Here is a 17,373-nt window from a genome sequence, read left to right on the forward strand (position 1 = left end):
TAATGTCCTAATCTGCGAAGCAGCATATTCTGAAGTGTTGTATGTTATGCCAGAAGAACTGTGATTTTCCGACAGGACTCCATTGAGTGAGAATCTGAATTGGCTGGTTAAATAAAGGACTGATTGAATCCATAGTGTAATGAGGTGTCTTTGGTATTGCAGGGGGATGGCTCTTACACCTGGGTGGATGGCTGGCCGGTGTTCTATACACACTGGGGTCCAGGGGAGCCCACCAATCACAATGAAGAGGGCTGTGTGACCATGCACAGCCCACCACTGTTCCACGGCACCTGGAACGACACCTCCTGTAGCCAAAAACAAGCTTACATCTGCAAAATTACCTCAGGTAAGTTTACACATGTAGCAAATTAAAAACTCATGGAGGTTGTGTTATTAGGATTTAAGAGAAGCAACATGCTGTATTTAGCTGCTTCTTAAAGTGCTGGGTGCAGGCAAATGCAGAATCCTAATACATGCTGCAGTCATGTCAACTTTATGAACATAGTAAGAAGCCTAAATAGTATGAACTGGTATCCAGCATATATATAACACAGGTTTACAGCTATTAGATGCATTTAGTGTAGGCAACATTTGATTGGCTTTAGAGTTAAAGTGATTTTTAAGTTGACTTATTGTTTTCTTAAACTTGCTTAACCAGCTCTTCAAACCAGCATTACTGTCATTCTCTTGAACCAGCTGAAAACCTGCAAACCGTCATCCCAGTGCAGGTCAAAACAGAAACAAAATGAAATCATTAGGCCTGTAAGCTTCATAATCTCTCCTTTTGGCGTTGCAGAGAAGCCTCCCCCCACTCCAGCACCAGGAGACGGTATGTGTCGACAGGGCTGGCACACCTATGGGCGTTACTGCTATCTTGTTGTCAGTGAGAAGAAGGGTTTCTCCTGGCCGGATTCAAGACATTATTGCCAGATGGGAAGCGCAGAGCTTGCCTCCATCCACAGCCGAGCAGAAGTGGAGTTCTTAGTGAAGCTAAACTACACCAGATACCACAACCTCTGGATCGGACTGACCAAGGATAGCTCATGTACGTATTGTCATGTGTGTGCTACTTTGGCGTGATCCGATTTATAGTCTGCTTGCAATATTCCTTCTATCAAATGAGTCCTTACAGAGTGGATTGAGAAATACCATTGTGGTGCCCTCATAATACCAGTGAATAACCCAGACAAAACCCTAGCAGAACGATCAGTGGCATTGTGATACTATTAGTACTGTGTATCACAATATAAACCCCAGTGGTACCAGTCTACAAATGGCTCATATTGTTATAGCTACCCAGTTAATGAAGGAAACTAGAGCATTAACCCATTAAGGCATTAAACATTGTCAAAAATACTATGTGATGTATTAACATTGTATTATACCAAGAGTGTCACTGTATGTCTTTCTCAGATGGATGGGCTTGGACAGATAAATCATCTTTTGGTTTTGTGAACTGGGCCCCGGGAGAACCCAATGAGATATTCCACCCTGGAGGAGGCGCTGAGAAGTGCGTGGAGATGTACGTTCAGGACGGGAAGTGGAACGACAACAACTGCCTGGAAAAGAGAGGCTTCATCTGCCGCCACCGCCAGTGTAAGAAACCAGTGTTCTGTTCCTCGAAATACCCACTTCCTTAGGCACAAAGACACTCGTCCCCGGGAGCTGCTGGTGGTAGGGTACTGGAGTGGAGGAGTTCAGAGATTTCTGCTCTGCCTTTTTTTTAATTTTTTTTTTATAAATTTAGTCGTTGCCAATTATTTTTATTATTTTCTCCCAATCTGGAATGGCCAATTATTTTATTATGCTCAGCTCACCGCTACCACCCCTGCGCTGACTCGGGAGGGCGAAGACGAACACACACTGTCCTCCGAAGTGTGTGCCGTCAGCCGGCCGTTTTTTTTCACACTGCGGACTCACCATGCAGCCACCCAAGAGCTACAGCGTCGGAGGACAACGGAGCTCTCGGGCAGCTTACAGGCAAGCCCGCAGGCACCCGGCCAGACTACAGGGGTCGCTGGTGCGCGGTGAGCCGAGGACACCCTGGCCGACCTAACCCTCCCTCCCCCAGGGCGACGCTTGGCCAATTGAGCGCCGCTCCCTGGGAGCTCCCGTCCTCGGTCGGCAAAAGAATAGCCTGGACTCGAACTCGCGACGTCCAGACTATAGAACGCATCCTGCACTCTACGCAAGTGCTTTTACTGGATGCACCACTCGGGAGCCCCCCTGCTTTGCCTTTTGTATTAATTTTGGTTGAGATACTGTAAAGGTTTCTTTGACAGTCTGCCATTGCTTCCTGCTAGTATTTCCCAGAAGCACTGCCTGTAAGTAACCTGTGTGAAGTAAGCTTGTTGAAGCCACTCACTTCACCCCTAAAAATAACCCTACACTGTTTCCCACCTAGAGGAGCAGGTGATGGGACTCAAATTCTGTAACACTTTTACTTAAGCCTTATAAAGGATCCATATTTTTTTCTTCTTGAAAAACTAAATAACTCTAGCATCAGTTTTATAATAACACCGTAGTTCAGATGAATGGTTCTGCATGTTAGTATTTTTGTGAATTGCATATCAATACACATCTTGACATTTCTGCTTTCAGACTACCAAACTGATGGGAATGGTGGCATTATAATCCCTACGGACTCCCCAGGAAGCAGCACCGGTCAGTACAACTTTCAATATGGTTGTAATTGTTGTTTTTTAAATATATCATGGCCTTTGTTCACAAGCAAATAAAGAATAAGCAGGGGACCAGGGTGCTATCAGCTTATGTGTATCTATTTAAATACTAACTTTTATGTGTATGTGTGTGTGTTAAATCTGGTCCCCAGTTAAGCTTATTTTCACGGGCTGTAATAATTTAATTGTTATAAATGTGAAACATTAAAGCCAGTTTTGTCTCTATTAGCAATACAAATATTTACTATGAAAACCAAAGCAATTCAAATTGTTTACAACTACTGTAATTGTTAAAAACAATGATTGTGGCAGCTTGTGGATTGGTGACATCAGTGCCCATGGTTAAATAGTGATGCCCCTGTTTGCCCTTTTTGTCAGATGCTGGACTGATTGCAGGAATCTTGATTGGGGCTCTCTTGCTCTGTGTGATAGCTGGCCTTTCCTACTATTTCTTCAAAGTGCGTGGGGTGAAAATCACTAATTTTAAGATTGATGTGGTAAGTCAAACATAACTGTTTATTACATAATAACTGAAGAGCCTCAATCTGTATGTCTGAATACCTTTCTAAATACATAGTACATACATGGAAGCCTGCGTTTGTACCCAATATCTGTATTGCTCATAACATTTGTTCTTTAAACATTTTATTGAAGTAAAGTTGAATAAAGATTTTTTTTTACATTCAAAGTTAAGGAAGGTTCAGCGAAGTAGAAACTATGCAGATTGTATGGGGTTTGGGAGTGGAGCAGAACAGACAATTGCTGTGCACTTTTTTTCTCCAAACCATTTCCCCCAGAATAAACAGAGAATGCGTAATTTAATTTAATTTGCAATACTAAAAATAGAGTACAGTACATTTCACCATTCAAAATCTGTTCACTTTTGTATATATATATATATATATATATATATATATATATATATACACATATATATATACACACTGTGCATCAAAAAAACTCATTACTATTATAACACATTTATTAAAAAAAAAATAAGGTATATAAATGATGGACATTGTCGAAATGTTTTTGGTTTCTTTTTAATCACTTGTTCATTCATCCTTGCCTATGACTGAAGCACATGCACTTAATCACACTGGATATGGAGTGATTCAGCTGTTGAATTGCAAGCTTGAATAAAAGTAATAAAGAAAATCACAGAAAAAAAAACAAATGTGCCACGTCTGTCAAGAGAGCAGCGCCTTCATGCAATTGGCATGTTGGAGGCTGGACTAGGGCAGAGTACTGTGGCTCACAGTCTTGGGTGCTCACAGCCAGCAATTTCAAACCTGGCGAGACAGTATAACCAGACACACACTGTCAATGACAAGCCACAAACTGGGAGACCAAGAGTCACCTGCCCAAGATTGACAGATCATTTTGCAGCATCTTTTTGATGTCAGTTGTTAATCAGCACAATAAATAGTCACTGCACCGGCTCTAAAACAGAGATTGTCATTTTCCGATCACTTCTAGTGAATTTTATCCAAATATGAGACAAGTTTCTTTTGATGCTCAAATATAAATGATAAGTTTCTTTTGATGCTGTGTGTGTACATATATATATATATATATATACACACACACACACACACACACACACACACAGAGCATCAAAAAATAAAATACATATATAACAAACATACCACTCCGAAATAGGCAGCAAGAATTTAGAACCATGGCTAGCCACCATAATACTGTACACATAAGCACACGTGCCTCAGTAAGTGCACTGTGCTGATTTGCTGTACATTAGTACAATATCTTGATATGTCAATAGCCCAGTGTACAGGAAAATTGACTCCTGACATAAAATGTTGTTTTTTTTTTTTTTTTTTTTACTCATTCAATATAGTGGCGACAGCCTTTGTTTACCAATTGCATTTTTTGTGGAGTTGATTTGTGGATCTTGTCAGACAAATTTTGCTCCAAGACGTCTGTATTATGTAGATTCCACATCAGAAACCCCACATGCTGGCAGATACCGTACATATAAAGTGCCACATAAGTGACAGTTTACATGAACAATGCATGTCCAGGGTCAGCTCCTGCTTACCTGTGTTTAATTCATACAGTAAAAATGAATAATTCTGGCTTGCAGCATTCATGCGTGACTTGCTGTGAGAGGGTCTGCATTTGAGTTACAGAAAGTTACCACTACACCAGTCACACTAGGCTTGAGCGTTGTTTTTTTTTTTTTCTTACAGGAGGCTACATCATTTTTCATGTGTTTGGCTTGCTCAAGGAACCTTTTTAAGCTGTGCCTAATGATCATTAAATACTAACAATAGTTATCTACAGTACAGTGTGCATATTCTTACTTCATTTGTTTAAAATGGTTTAGAAAGAGTGACTAACTTTGGCTTTCCCGTTTTTAAACACAGCCCAGTTTCAACAACCCTAATTTCAATGGAGCTTCGGAAACATAAGCCTTTAGATCATCATCAGTGGTATCAGCCATGAGAAGAATCAACACCGTAAATACATATTGAAATTCAGCTCGTCCGACTGAGCGGCTTCTTCAAATGACTGACTAATAAACTATGAGCTACAGGTCCTGAAGATTATTGTGAATTAACTTTGTCTTCTAATAATGTGCAGTAACACTGTGATTTGACATACAATTCAGAGGAAATAATGTATAAAGTAATACTATAGTCTTCTGCCAGTTGTTAATGAATGTATTTTACATTAAACTGTGTGTTTTGTATTTGGAGATGAATATAATTTCATAATGCAATGAACATGTGTAATGTACAAATAAACCTTTTCATTTGTATGCAGAGTCATTTTTGTAATTTATTTACACAATGTTGAATTATATTTCTATTAGATTGTGGTCCTTAAATGCACTGCAAAATGAAAGGCACCAATACTGTGACCCACAAATGTACTTGTAGTTGATGAATCCTTTTGAGTTAAAAAGCATTAAAAGTAATAGTGAACATCCCTAGACTCTCACTACTTACTGCACATCACGGTTCACTGTGTATTGTAGTGTGCTGTTGAAAATGTATTTTAAAAAACAATTTCAGTTGGTTTGAAGATGACCCCGCCCTCCGCCCTCCGCCCTCCGCCCTCCGCCCTCAGCCCTCAGCCCTCAGCCCTCAGCCCTCAGCCCTCAGCCCTCAGCCCTCAGCCCTTAGCCCTTAGCCCTTAGCCCTTAAAACACCTCCTTTCATAGCGTCTTACAGGCCCACTGCAGTTTGGCAGTCGCGTGATGAACAGTACCACAAGCTACAAATCACGTAATTGAGGAAAACATGTAACCTGATTGTCAGGATAAACATCACTAAAAGTTAACAGATGATTGCAATAGCTAGCTCAGTGACAATTTCCCTGGATTGGGACTGGCATGTGACCCAGTTTGTAAAACAAAATGTAGCAGTATTGCCTATTCAGAAGGTTTATAAAAAGGAGTTCTGTAACATTTGATCTAACTGTTTTAAAAGGCAGGTGGTTACCAAGCATGAGCTCAAAGCAGAGTTCTGCGATGAGGCATATATATCAAGAACATTAGATTTCCCTGCATGTTAATGTGCAAGTAAAAAACGGTTTAGATTTTTTTTTTTTAGAATAAATCAATCAGTGTGTTTTATCCCAGCAGGGCTCAATAAAACCAGATCTCTGCAGGCACCACTAGACACAGCATCAATTAAATCAGTCCCATTCTTATCAAAAAAAGTTTAGATTTACTTTGGTTATGAGTATTATGTTTTTTTTGCATTACTATATAGAGTATACTGTATATACTTAAACCCATCCCAAAATAGAAATACAGATGTGGATAACAATCATTGCTTGTATTTGCTCACAAAGTAATATTTACTTCTAGGTTTCAATCCAGTTTTTACTTTTTTTTTTTTAATAAAGAGAAATGTTCTCCAAAGATAAGAATCTCAGACTTTGTTCTCTTTTATTGAAATGTGCCCATGCTGTGAATGGCTCTCAATGTCTTTGGGCAAAGCGTATATTCCTTTAGACTTCAGTCTTATTGCTGCAGTCAGGCTTCTTTTTTGTGAAAAACATTGCGCTTCCAAAGGTTATGTTCGGATGAGTATTTTGGCTAACGATGAGCATCCTTGATAGGTTGCATATTATCTGCATGAGAGGCTACACCGGTCAATGATCCTCTCAAAGCAGTAAACAGGGATGTGTAAAATAAATAGCACTCCGACGACCTTTTTATCTTTATGTGAGCTTTTATTATAATGCAGAGCGAGTACAGAGGTTTTTTTTTTTTTTTATGGAGGATCAGTAATACAGTGATAACGAATGTGCTGTGGTATTGATTCGAGAGATGTGATAAGATAAAGAGTAGGGCACAGAATCCTCGACTGCTTATTGCTTAAGTAACTAAAAGAATGCAGGTGCATGAACGGATAAACCGGCAGAAGGTTGCCTCCCCAGGTTCTGCTACTCTTGAGGTTAATGGAAGTTAACAAAAAGCTGACTGTTAAACAAAACTTTAGTGGCACAGTGCCACCTGGCGGACAAAGAACAAATTACTTTTAAAATGTACTATTATCTGATCCTCTTTGTTGAGCACTAGCAATGAATACAGTTTTAAAGCATAATCAGACTAATACAGTTTACAAAACCTTGTTTATTTTTTTTTGTTTTTCAAAGCACTTTTTAAATCTAAGATTTTTTCTAAAATACTTTCCTCGCAACAGAAGCCCTCTGTTGATATAGTTATAAAATGAAAAGTGTTTTGCGCTGTTTCCTTTTGTTTTTTTTAAGGTCAATGATTTAATAAAAGAAGTCAGTTATGTGCAGCTCCTGCTCGGAGTCAGTCATTCAGCGACAGGCTGATGATTTAGCTGTGGATCTTTGTGCTGTTCGTTTATCCAAACTGCACGGTATCACAGGATAACTGGATTTTGAGTCCCAATGGAACTGAAAGGCACAGATTCTACTTGTCACGTGTGACAAATACTGCTGGCACTCGGAATCCAATGGCTTCAGCCATTATCTTATTTCCCCCAAAAAAGTGAAGCAAAATGATTTGTGTGTCAGCTTTAATGTTTACATTGTACAATTTTGTTTACATTTAGGTCTGGTCAACAGGGCTGAATTTTACAGTCGAACCATCTACCAAAATGCATTTACAACAGTTCATCTTCATTTACAGATACTGAACAAATGCTCTGCAGGCACAGCTTCTTTGAAAAGAAAAGAAAAATAAATCTTCAGCAAATTTTCAAAGTAAAAGAAACAGCCAATCAGTCTTTCTACATATCTGTACAAGACGGCTCAAAATAGTATTCACACAAGTTCTTGAATGCAATTTCCTGAAAGTAGCAAAAACAAAACTTATTTGCACATTTTCCCACTATAATAAAAGTAACTGTGTGACACCGAAAGCCCTTTTACATGTGTGTGCATGTCTCTATGTATGTGTACAAAAGCATTTACATTTATAGAAATATACAGATACCTGCAAATACACAGAAAGCACTTCATATACTTGCTTCTGTGCACAAAACTGGTAAGACAGGCTGGCAACTTCATTTGGAATTCCTCAAGGTCTGCCTAACTAATGCATTTTAGTATTGCTGAATCTGAAACAGCGGATTGATCTCAATAGACTTCGCAGCCCTTTCTCAATTTAAACTTAAAATTGGATTATTACTTAATATGTCAACTACGGTTTACCAAAAGGTGAGGGGTGTGGATAAAACCTGTACAAGAACTAGCAAGAAAAAGAGGCTGCTACAAGTTTTAAAAAAAAGTTTTAAACATGCAGCCATTTGTCTTGTCCCAACTTTAGAATCTCAAGTGTATTATTGCATGTAGTGTATATATAAAGGCTGGTCTATAAAGCCAAGAACAGTGTGTTTACCATAACAAATAAATGAGCAAGTAATGCACAAAATCAAAACACTGGAATACACTTTAACTGGAAGTACCCAAGAATCTGCAGATTAAAAGGAAAATACAATCTAAATAAATACCGTCATAAATATCTGAACACCATTTCATACCATACAGTGCCATTCTGTAAAAATATATACCATGAAAACAATTATACTTCTGTCTTTTGTGGTTCAATATCCTTGAATCACTTTGTGTTTTAAAAAACAAATGACCTCCCCCTCACCCTAAACCCTGTAAAAAGCTTAGATTCTTATTAAAATGAAGCCTCAGCATGAGTTTGAACTGAGTAATTAGTTCAATTCAGTAGCTTAATACAGAGCTTTCAAACAACATAAGCTTTACTGGCTTGCTGAAGCCTTTTGGGCACTACACTAATTTTTAAGTAAACTTAATGAAATCTCATCAATTTTAAATGGTAAAAAAAAAGACTTGTTCACAAATACTTCCTGCTCAGAACACCTCAGCTGTTTGCTAAATAGAAACTTAACGAGATTAGTTAATAAAAAAAATAAAAAATAAAAAAAAAGCCAGAAAAAGGTCTGAGGTCTTTAACTAATTTCTGGAGAGAGAAGGCTAACATACTGTTCTAAATTCAGAAAGTGCAACAGATCCACAAAAAAAAGGTAATAGGGAGCAAGTAGTAATCAATGCTTTATAGTCTATTGCAACCTAAGGCATGACAACCATGTTTAGTACTGGAGAACAGAACAAATGGAATATGTAGCTATTATAAAGAAGAATATATTGACAATAATTCAAAATAAATAATAAATGAAATTGTTTGAGCAACAAAAAAAGACAATAAATATATCTACAAATACTTCTACATTTTATATTATATATATTAGTATAAATATATAATATGCAAATGAAACAAAGGCCAATATGGACCCAATTATCTCCTAGCAACCAGCCAAAGAATTTCCCTGAACCTAGGTCTTTGCGTCACACACAGATAGAAACCACAAATTAAGCTGTTGCATATACCACCATTACTGTTTTTCTTTTTCACACAAATCTTCCTGAAAAAGAGTATCATATTATATATATATCTAGTAAGGATTATAAAATCAGTGACTTGACAGCATAACAAGTGTCTTTAAGTGTGCTGGCACGGGAACTGCCTTCTTTGGCAACTGAGAGAATTGTATCTCTCTGGGGGTTGGAAATCTTAACTGTAGGTTTGCTGCTGAATCAAGCATGTCTTCTCATAGCAAGGGATACTAACAGGAATGTGTTTTTTTTTTTTAAAAAAGGTAGTAAGATCTAATTAGAACTAGCAATATGACTGAACAATTTGAAAACAGCACCAGGAGTGGCGCACAATGATCGTATTCTTGCTAAAGCTTAAATAAAACAGGGTGATTGTCTTCCCTGTGAAACAGTCATGTGCTGAATTAGGTATGTACAATAGAAAACAGCTCACAAAGCTGCTGTGCGGTCAGGCTGAAGAGAGAAAAGGCACAGATGACTAAGCCACGTTTGAAGGACTTCATTATTGAAGCACAACAAACTAAGCAATAGGTACCCCGATGTCCAGATTTGAAAAAGACAAGATTATTTTTCAATTGGCAGCACAGACTAACACAGCATGCATGTTACACAGTGCATTGGGGTTATTATGAAACATGTTACAAAGGCTTTCGCTAGTTTGTCTTTGGTGTTCCTTGTAAGAACATGAGTAAAGAAGTATGTTGTTTTAAAAAGGTGACTTAAAAGCATATTTATCCAAGACCTTTTTCATGCAAATGCCTAACACTGAAAACTATATATTAGCAACTAGCAAAGAATGACTACATAGAACTGGAACCATGTGGTCATATTTTGAAACATGTGTTCTTGTAACTTAAATCTTACAGTTTACAGTGCACAGGAATCCAACACTGGCAGCCTGGCTGGCACCTGTGAGTGCTACTTCTGAAACTGAAACCCATGGGATGGTTTTCACCTCTACTGCCTATAAAGAGATCTAGCCAGCAACAGAATATTATTGTCAAATATAGGAACAGTGAAACTGCATTCAGTAACTGAGGGGTGAAAAAAGCACACGCACACAAAAATCAAGTACCTGAATTTTCCTCTGATATGTATTTAACACCTTTCTTGAATTTGGCAATCCTGAAGACCAAAGGATATATCAAATGCCTATTAAAATATCCAATAAGTAATACTGTGCCAGAAAGGCTTCACATATCTGGACGATGGGCTTTTGAAATTTTGGCCACATTGTTCTAGTATTTGCTCAAATTGATAAATCTTGTTTGTTTATCTTTTTCTATTTTGTACACAAATGTGGTGAAAAACAAGTTAGTGTTTTGGACAAAGCTTTACAAACACACTTTATATTAATTCTGAACTATACAACTCTGCACCTATGTATACAATAACACTAGTGATCAATGCAATCCTAGTTCATGTTTAAATATCTGAACTAAAAAAACAAGACAAAAGAAATAAACAGAAGAGGCAACATTCTTAAACAAAACATTTCATCAAATAAAAGTACAAATAGAACAAAAATTGCACATTGGGCATGGTTATGCTTTTTATTCCAAAATAGACTTTTCTATTTTAATATGCTTTCCTTATAAATTAATTTGATTAAACTGCAAACCATTTGATGATTATATATATATATATATATATATATATATATATATATATATATATATATATATATATATATATATATATATAAACACATAATTCCTAGCAGATGCTTCTCAACTGTAATCTAAACTACTGGGAAAGAAGTAAATATCAGTGATTCTAGATGTTGTCGATTTATTCCCTAGTCCTCTGGGTCTTGCTTTTATACATGCTCAGGCTGCGTGTCTGCTGGAGATCAAATACTGACTGGGAATCAAATGTGTTCAAGTCTTCAAATACTCCCTACATTATTCTAATACAATGATACATTTTTATTTAGAGTTATCCCTACTGACAATGCTGCATTTCAAAATCAAGAAACTAATAGCTGATTAGCCAACCCTATAGTGTTTTAAATAGCAATGTTTGACAAATAGGATCTGCTACTTAGTCTTTGCATACCATCCTTCCATGCTGCTTTTCTGCCTCTAATACAAAGAGTATATTCACAAAAAGCAACCCAAAACAGCTTTACTTATCTAAGGCACACAATGTTTAAGACTGGATTTAAGGAGCTTCGTGATTTGTTTCATATTTAAATCAGCCAGAGCTATCCAATTCTGTCAGCATACAAGGTGACTAAGATGAATACTTCCTGACATACTGTACAGAATGAATCAAATAACCCTTGATTCGCTCAGTGCCAACACTACCAGCCCTTAAAGATGAAGGCTCTGTATGTAACCACATATAAACAGTATGTTTCATGTTGGAATCAGAACTCACTACAGAATGCATTGCAGTGCAAGCAGGGGATCAATACCTGTCTTTTCGCAGAAATAATTTAAGCATGCACCTCTTTTTAAAAAAACAAAAACAAAAAAAACACAGCAACAAAAATACATTGTTACCAGGTATGACCTTCAGTTAGAGTTCACCTGTACTTTCACCTTACCCCATTGGAATGTGCTGTGACCAAAACAGACTCCCTTGGAGAAAAATACTGCTGACTTTTTTTTTTTTTTTGATGGAGAGGTTGCAAAAGGTAATCAGGATGGTTTGCTGGGGGTTGCTAAATAACACATATGAAGTTATAAATCACTGAAAGGTGACTACTGACTGCACCAAGACTAAGACATTACATTTGAATAATGGCTGCAGTCTATTTTGTTGTTTGATACTTTAAGAAGCCGATATTAAAATGTAATACCAGCTGTGAAAGTGAAAGTACAGATTTGTCCTTTTGAACTGATGGTGATGTATAGGAGGCATGCTTTAGGAACACATTACAACAAGAAAGGAGGCAGGCGGTTCTTGTCATTGCCTTCATATGCAACAGAGAGCAGTCAGGGTTCCCCAACAATCGGCTCCATATGGCAGGCTATAAGACTGTCTATCTTCACCAGCAGGATGAGCAGCACCTGAACATCACCCCCACACCCACCCCGAGCATTCAATACCCAGCTCCAACTATATCACACAGTTCACAATAAAATGTATGGACCTCAGCCAACCAGGGTTCTGGAGAGATTTCCTGACACCAGAAAAGTTGATATGTTGTGAAAGAAGATGTGCAACTTGTAAGTACTAAACCAACACGGGCCGGTTTACTTTCAAATCCCATTTTCACAGACCCTCTTTGTTGTTGACCAGTACTGTCACAAGAACAGCCTCAGCATATGAAAGTGATCTCCATTAACAATAAAACAACTATAAAAATAATTAAAAAAAGGAAAAAGGTAAATGTTGAATGGGTGTGAGGGTGTGAAAAAAGAAGCAGTGCAGGATATGTTCCTAAACCATCCATGCATGGCACCTTTGGGCCATCAGATGCACTTGTGCTACTTGCAGTATGTAGCCATGCTCCTATTAAAATGGTTTGATGATGTGTGTTGCTTTTGAGTTGTTTAAATTGTATATTTGTTTCCGTTCAGTTAGTGTTGGAGATGCAGTCCTGATTTAGAAGAGATGAGATTTTTCCAGTGTGGTATTTCTGTCCTAATGTGCAGACCAGCTAAGCAAACTAAATATCAAGACCGCTATACGTTGATCCATCGTAAAGGGAAATAAAATAAATTGTACTTTTTTGGACTCAAGGGTTGCATTCTTGCAACTTTGTTCAGTTTGTACAAGGCAACTTCTGCCGTAGCTCTGAATCTCCTATTGAAGCTGGTCACAGAGCTTTTCCTTCCTCCACTCAGAAAAAAGTGCAGGTCTTGTTTCTGTGGCTACTAAAGTCCAAACAGAGCAGGGCTTTTTCTTGGAAAGAGAAAAAAAGCAAAAAAAAATAAAATCTTGGGCCCTTTGTTTATGGCATGTTTGTGTCCAGTCTGAGCCAATGCAAACCCTGTCTTGTGAAGCGTACTAGAGCACTCATGCTGGTGGTCAGGGACAGAGGGCCCATCGCTGAGTCGAGTTCCACAAAGAACTCTGAGGAAAGAAAGAAAGAAAACGTTAGGTTATTACCAAAACCCTGGTTCCTTGAAATAGAAATGTATCCATTACCGTATGGGTATTTACCTTCGAAAGACCCTAAACCTGAATAAGATATGTCAAAGCTGCTTGTAGAGGCTATGATGCAGTCATGGCCCGCCCCAGAGGGCACAAAAGCACTGCGGTCACAGACCTCAACATCATTTTTCCTTCAAGCCTGCTGCAATCATGGGTGCATTGACCTTGAAGGTTAATGGTTACATTTCTAATTTTAGGGAACCAGGGTTATGATAATAACCGTTCCCTTTTAAGTACGAAATGTAACCATTACCGTATGCGTAAATGTACCAAGACTGAATGTGCCTGTGGTGATGACCCCCCTTCTGGTGATACAGCCCAGTGCTACACCGAGGCGTAGCTGGGCAGGATGTTTCCACTAAGAGAGTGCCTTAGACAGTGTCAACGTAGGCTAAAAAAACCTTCTGTTGAACCAGGCCTTCAGAAGGCACATGCGCAGGAGACCCAATGGAAGGGTTTGGGAAGCTACAGTCATCAAGCCCAGAAGTTTCTGGAATGTCACTACCGTGAGTGCTCTGTTGACCTGAAAGAGCTCCAAACAGGCAGCTATTCTCTGCACTGCCAATCGAGAGAGTGGACAGCATGGACCTGGTGTCCAAGCACACTCCTAGATAGGAGGCTGTCTGAGACGGCATGAGCTGGCTCTTCGCAAGATCCATTAAGGCCCAACCATAGAAGGTGGCCGGTGACAAGTCATCCAGATAATTGAGGACACTGATGCCTTTCGGAGTCTTAATGTGGCAAGGATAGCCACATTAAGGATTTCAAAAGAAATTCCAGGTGCACTGGGAGACACACGGGAGAGATGGTAGGCTCATCAAAGATGGACTGCCTTGTTTCGCCTTCTGTAGGCCAGGGCAGCTGCAAGATTGCAGTGGCCCTCTTGATCAGCGGTAAAAGCTCTATCTGACAGGGAGAGCTTAACCACAGGGGACGGTGCTGTCAGACTCCATGTCCTCAGACGGGAACGCCGGCTCCTGTTAGCTCACCTCATCAGAGGCGGTGATGGACAGTATGTCCTCCTGTGGCCATTCTGCACCCGTAGCCCCCTGGGGCCGCAAGGGGACAGAACGCACTGAACGTTCCCGCAGTAACTCTGTGAGAACCGTTCCTTGGTGGGAAACAGCTGCCCAGAGCTTTTCTATCTGCTCAGAGTCCGTCGATCGCTTTGAACATCGACCTCTTCTTCCTTGGTGGAGGAGAAGCAGAGGAAGAAGAGGAAGACCGTGAAGACTGCTTCCTGAGGCTACTCTCCTGGGTGCGTCGTTCAGTCTCCTTTGGCACAGAGCCATGGGGTGAGGAGGCAGACACCTCTCTAAAGTGGTCACTAAAACGGCATCAAGATACTGTGGGAGAGATTGCAAGCAACCACAACCAAAGCAAGTATCTTGGTCCTACGGAGTGCTGCAGTTAGCCCAGCAGCTGCTCTCACTACACATGTGCCATAGCACCGTGATGCAGACAGGCCTGCGCATAGTTGCTGTAAAAACAGAAAAAAAGACAATGAGAAAAAAACTTCAACAAGATACAGTAATTTAACAATTACATAAATATAAAACATCTCGTAATTTTAGCCAAAGTCAAAATGAGAAATAAATAACTCCAGCCAGAGCTATTGCAGACTGGGCGGACAGCCAAAGTCAGCTGACTTACACTGCTTGATCCCTGGGAAGGAGCGAGAAGCCGCTGGCTTCACGCGGGGCACAAGGCCGCAGAGGGACGTAACAAACAGGCAGCAGTGTACAAATCCGCATAATTAGTAAAACTAATACAACGATTATTTATAATATCACATATAATTTGTGTAAAACACAATATATGCAAAATATATAGCAGAAAAAGTAACAAGTACTTATCTGAACCAATTCTCCTGTCAGTTCTTGAAAGGAAAAATGGTGTTGAGGTCTGTGACCGCAGTGCTTTTGTGCCCTCGGGGGTGGGCCATGACTGCGTCACAGGCTACGAGCAGCTTTGATATATCTTATTCAGGTTTCGGGGGAAAATTTCGTACTTGAAAGGGAACAATGAAATGAATATCATAATAAATATTGAACAGAACCCCTCTGGAGGAATGTGTAACACCTCCCCTTCTTTACCATTATTTTTCTTTGCTAGTGCATCCGCCTGTTCCCAGATATCGTGGGCAGTCAGGAAGAGGGAGGTGATGCTGATGTAGGATGAGGCCACCTGATTAATCATCTGAGGGATGGTGACAGACATTCCAGTGCTCCCCCCATTGCTGAGGCTGGATCCGGGCACGGACCCGGCAGAGCTGGCAGGGGATGGCATCGGGGACATTGGGGAAGGCGTGCCAGAGCTTCTGATAGAAACAAACACATGTTTCATCTATGAAGAAGGTTTGTAGCTTGTAGGTCAACGTTTGTAGGTAAATCATGGTAGCTGGTCTTAAATGAATATTCCCCATTTAAAAACAGCAACGTTTAATGAAAGTAATATTTATAAATGTGCAATTACCTCGCAACACAAGGGGAAGGAGCTTGTGCTGATCGGGAAGAACTCTGTAATTAAAAGTAGGAGATGCATAAGGAGGAAGAGTAGGAGGCAACTCAGGGAAAGACCAATACATTATGTTGAATAGGTAAAATATGCAAAATATTTACCTTGAAATGTTCTGTGAGGGTTCTTGAATGCTTTAACGCAGCCTCTTTTTTATAGCGAAACATTGCCATGTGGAGAAGAGACTGGCACCGCATGCTGAAAGTTACAAAGAAGCAGATTGAAAGATAACCATTGTTCCCTTTCATTTATTCTTAGCTTAAAAGAGGAAGTAGCAGGTTTCTGGAAAATATAGCATTACATGTTCCCATGTGTTGCTACAACTGTTTAAATAACGTACCCGACAACTTTTTACACTTTAACTTTAAAAGTCTTTCAAAAAGATATTTTTGCTGTAGTGCACGGATAGTGTAAGGATTATTGCCCACATTGTCACAAAGGTAACACAGCAATAACAATCCATGATGTGGTACGGAACAGAAAAGCCAGAGCAGTTAAGTTTTTTTTGTTTTTTTTTTGGTTTAATTGCTCTTCCTGCAGTGATTTACAGCAGTGTTTCTCAACCACGGTCCTGGGGGCCAAACTGTGTCTGCTGGTTTCCATTCCATCTGAGCTCTCAATTACTTAACTAGAACCTTAATTGAACTGATCATTTGCTTAAATTAGACCTTTTTAATTGTTTTCAGCTCTTAAACAGTTGCAGAGTTCAACTTAGAAAATGTTATAGCTAACTTGAAATCTGCAACTGCTTATGAGCTGAAAACAATTAACCCTTTGCGGTCCATTGTCGGACTGGGTCCGACATTGCAATTATTCCTCACAGGTCCTTTGTCGGACTGGGTCCGACATCATTATAGCAACGCAATAAACGGGTGTTTAGTCGTTTTTTCTCCGGAAAAAGCCGAGAAAACCATTCAATTGCCGAGTGGTAGCGACAGGAGCCGAGACAAGTCGGAAAAAAAAAAAAAAAAAAAAAAAAGGCGTATTTCATGAATAGTCATACATGGTATCAGGTATCAGATAATGGGCGTCCATAATAAACAAGCTGGCTAAGTGCGTCAGCGCACTGAGACTATCATGGACATTTGCAGAGCTTTTTTCAGATGTTATAGTAATAAAATAATGACTTGGATCGCATTATTGATGAGTTTGGTGATAAAACGAGTGATCTGGAGATGATCGATCGGTATGT

The 17,373-nt window shown here is 39.3% G+C and overlaps 2 protein-coding genes across 11 annotated transcripts in view; one reads left to right on the forward strand and one right to left on the reverse strand.

Annotated features, from left to right (window-relative positions):
* Positions 1-5,463, forward strand: part of LOC117409185 (macrophage mannose receptor 1-like) — a 41,481-nt gene extending 36,018 nt beyond the window's left edge. Inside the window, exons 45-50 of the mRNA XM_059006998.1 lie at positions 163-346; positions 797-1,045; positions 1,414-1,596; positions 2,602-2,664; positions 3,060-3,178; positions 5,069-5,463. Coding sequence (XP_058862981.1) covers positions 163-346; positions 797-1,045; positions 1,414-1,596; positions 2,602-2,664; positions 3,060-3,178; positions 5,069-5,113 — 843 coding nt within the window. The 3' untranslated portion in view covers positions 5,114-5,463. The remainder of the gene's footprint in view (positions 1-162; positions 347-796; positions 1,046-1,413; positions 1,597-2,601; positions 2,665-3,059; positions 3,179-5,068) is intronic.
* A 2,225-nt stretch (positions 5,464-7,688) lies between these two features.
* LOC117400839 (AF4/FMR2 family member 1-like) overlaps positions 7,689-17,373 on the reverse strand; it is an 89,854-nt gene continuing 80,169 nt past the window's right edge. For 4 of the 10 annotated variants that reach the window (XM_058991078.1, XM_058991098.1, XM_058991067.1 and 1 more), the window contains 4 exons: positions 16,286-16,379; positions 16,140-16,183; positions 15,761-15,984; positions 7,689-13,583 (listed from right to left, as the gene is read on the reverse strand). In XM_058991078.1, the coding sequence (XP_058847061.1) occupies positions 13,462-13,583; positions 15,761-15,984; positions 16,140-16,183; positions 16,286-16,379 (484 nt within the window). In that variant the 3' untranslated portion in view covers positions 7,689-13,461. Of the gene's footprint in view, positions 13,584-15,760; positions 15,985-16,139; positions 16,184-16,285; positions 16,380-17,373 lie in introns of those variants that run through there. The other 6 variants (XM_058991128.1, XM_058991087.1, XR_009307652.1 and 3 more) reach the window with 5 other exon arrangements.

Source organism: Acipenser ruthenus, chromosome 2 (genome assembly GCF_902713425.1).
Source record: "Acipenser ruthenus chromosome 2, fAciRut3.2 maternal haplotype, whole genome shotgun sequence".
NCBI lineage: Eukaryota > Metazoa > Chordata > Actinopteri > Acipenseriformes > Acipenseridae > Acipenser > Acipenser ruthenus.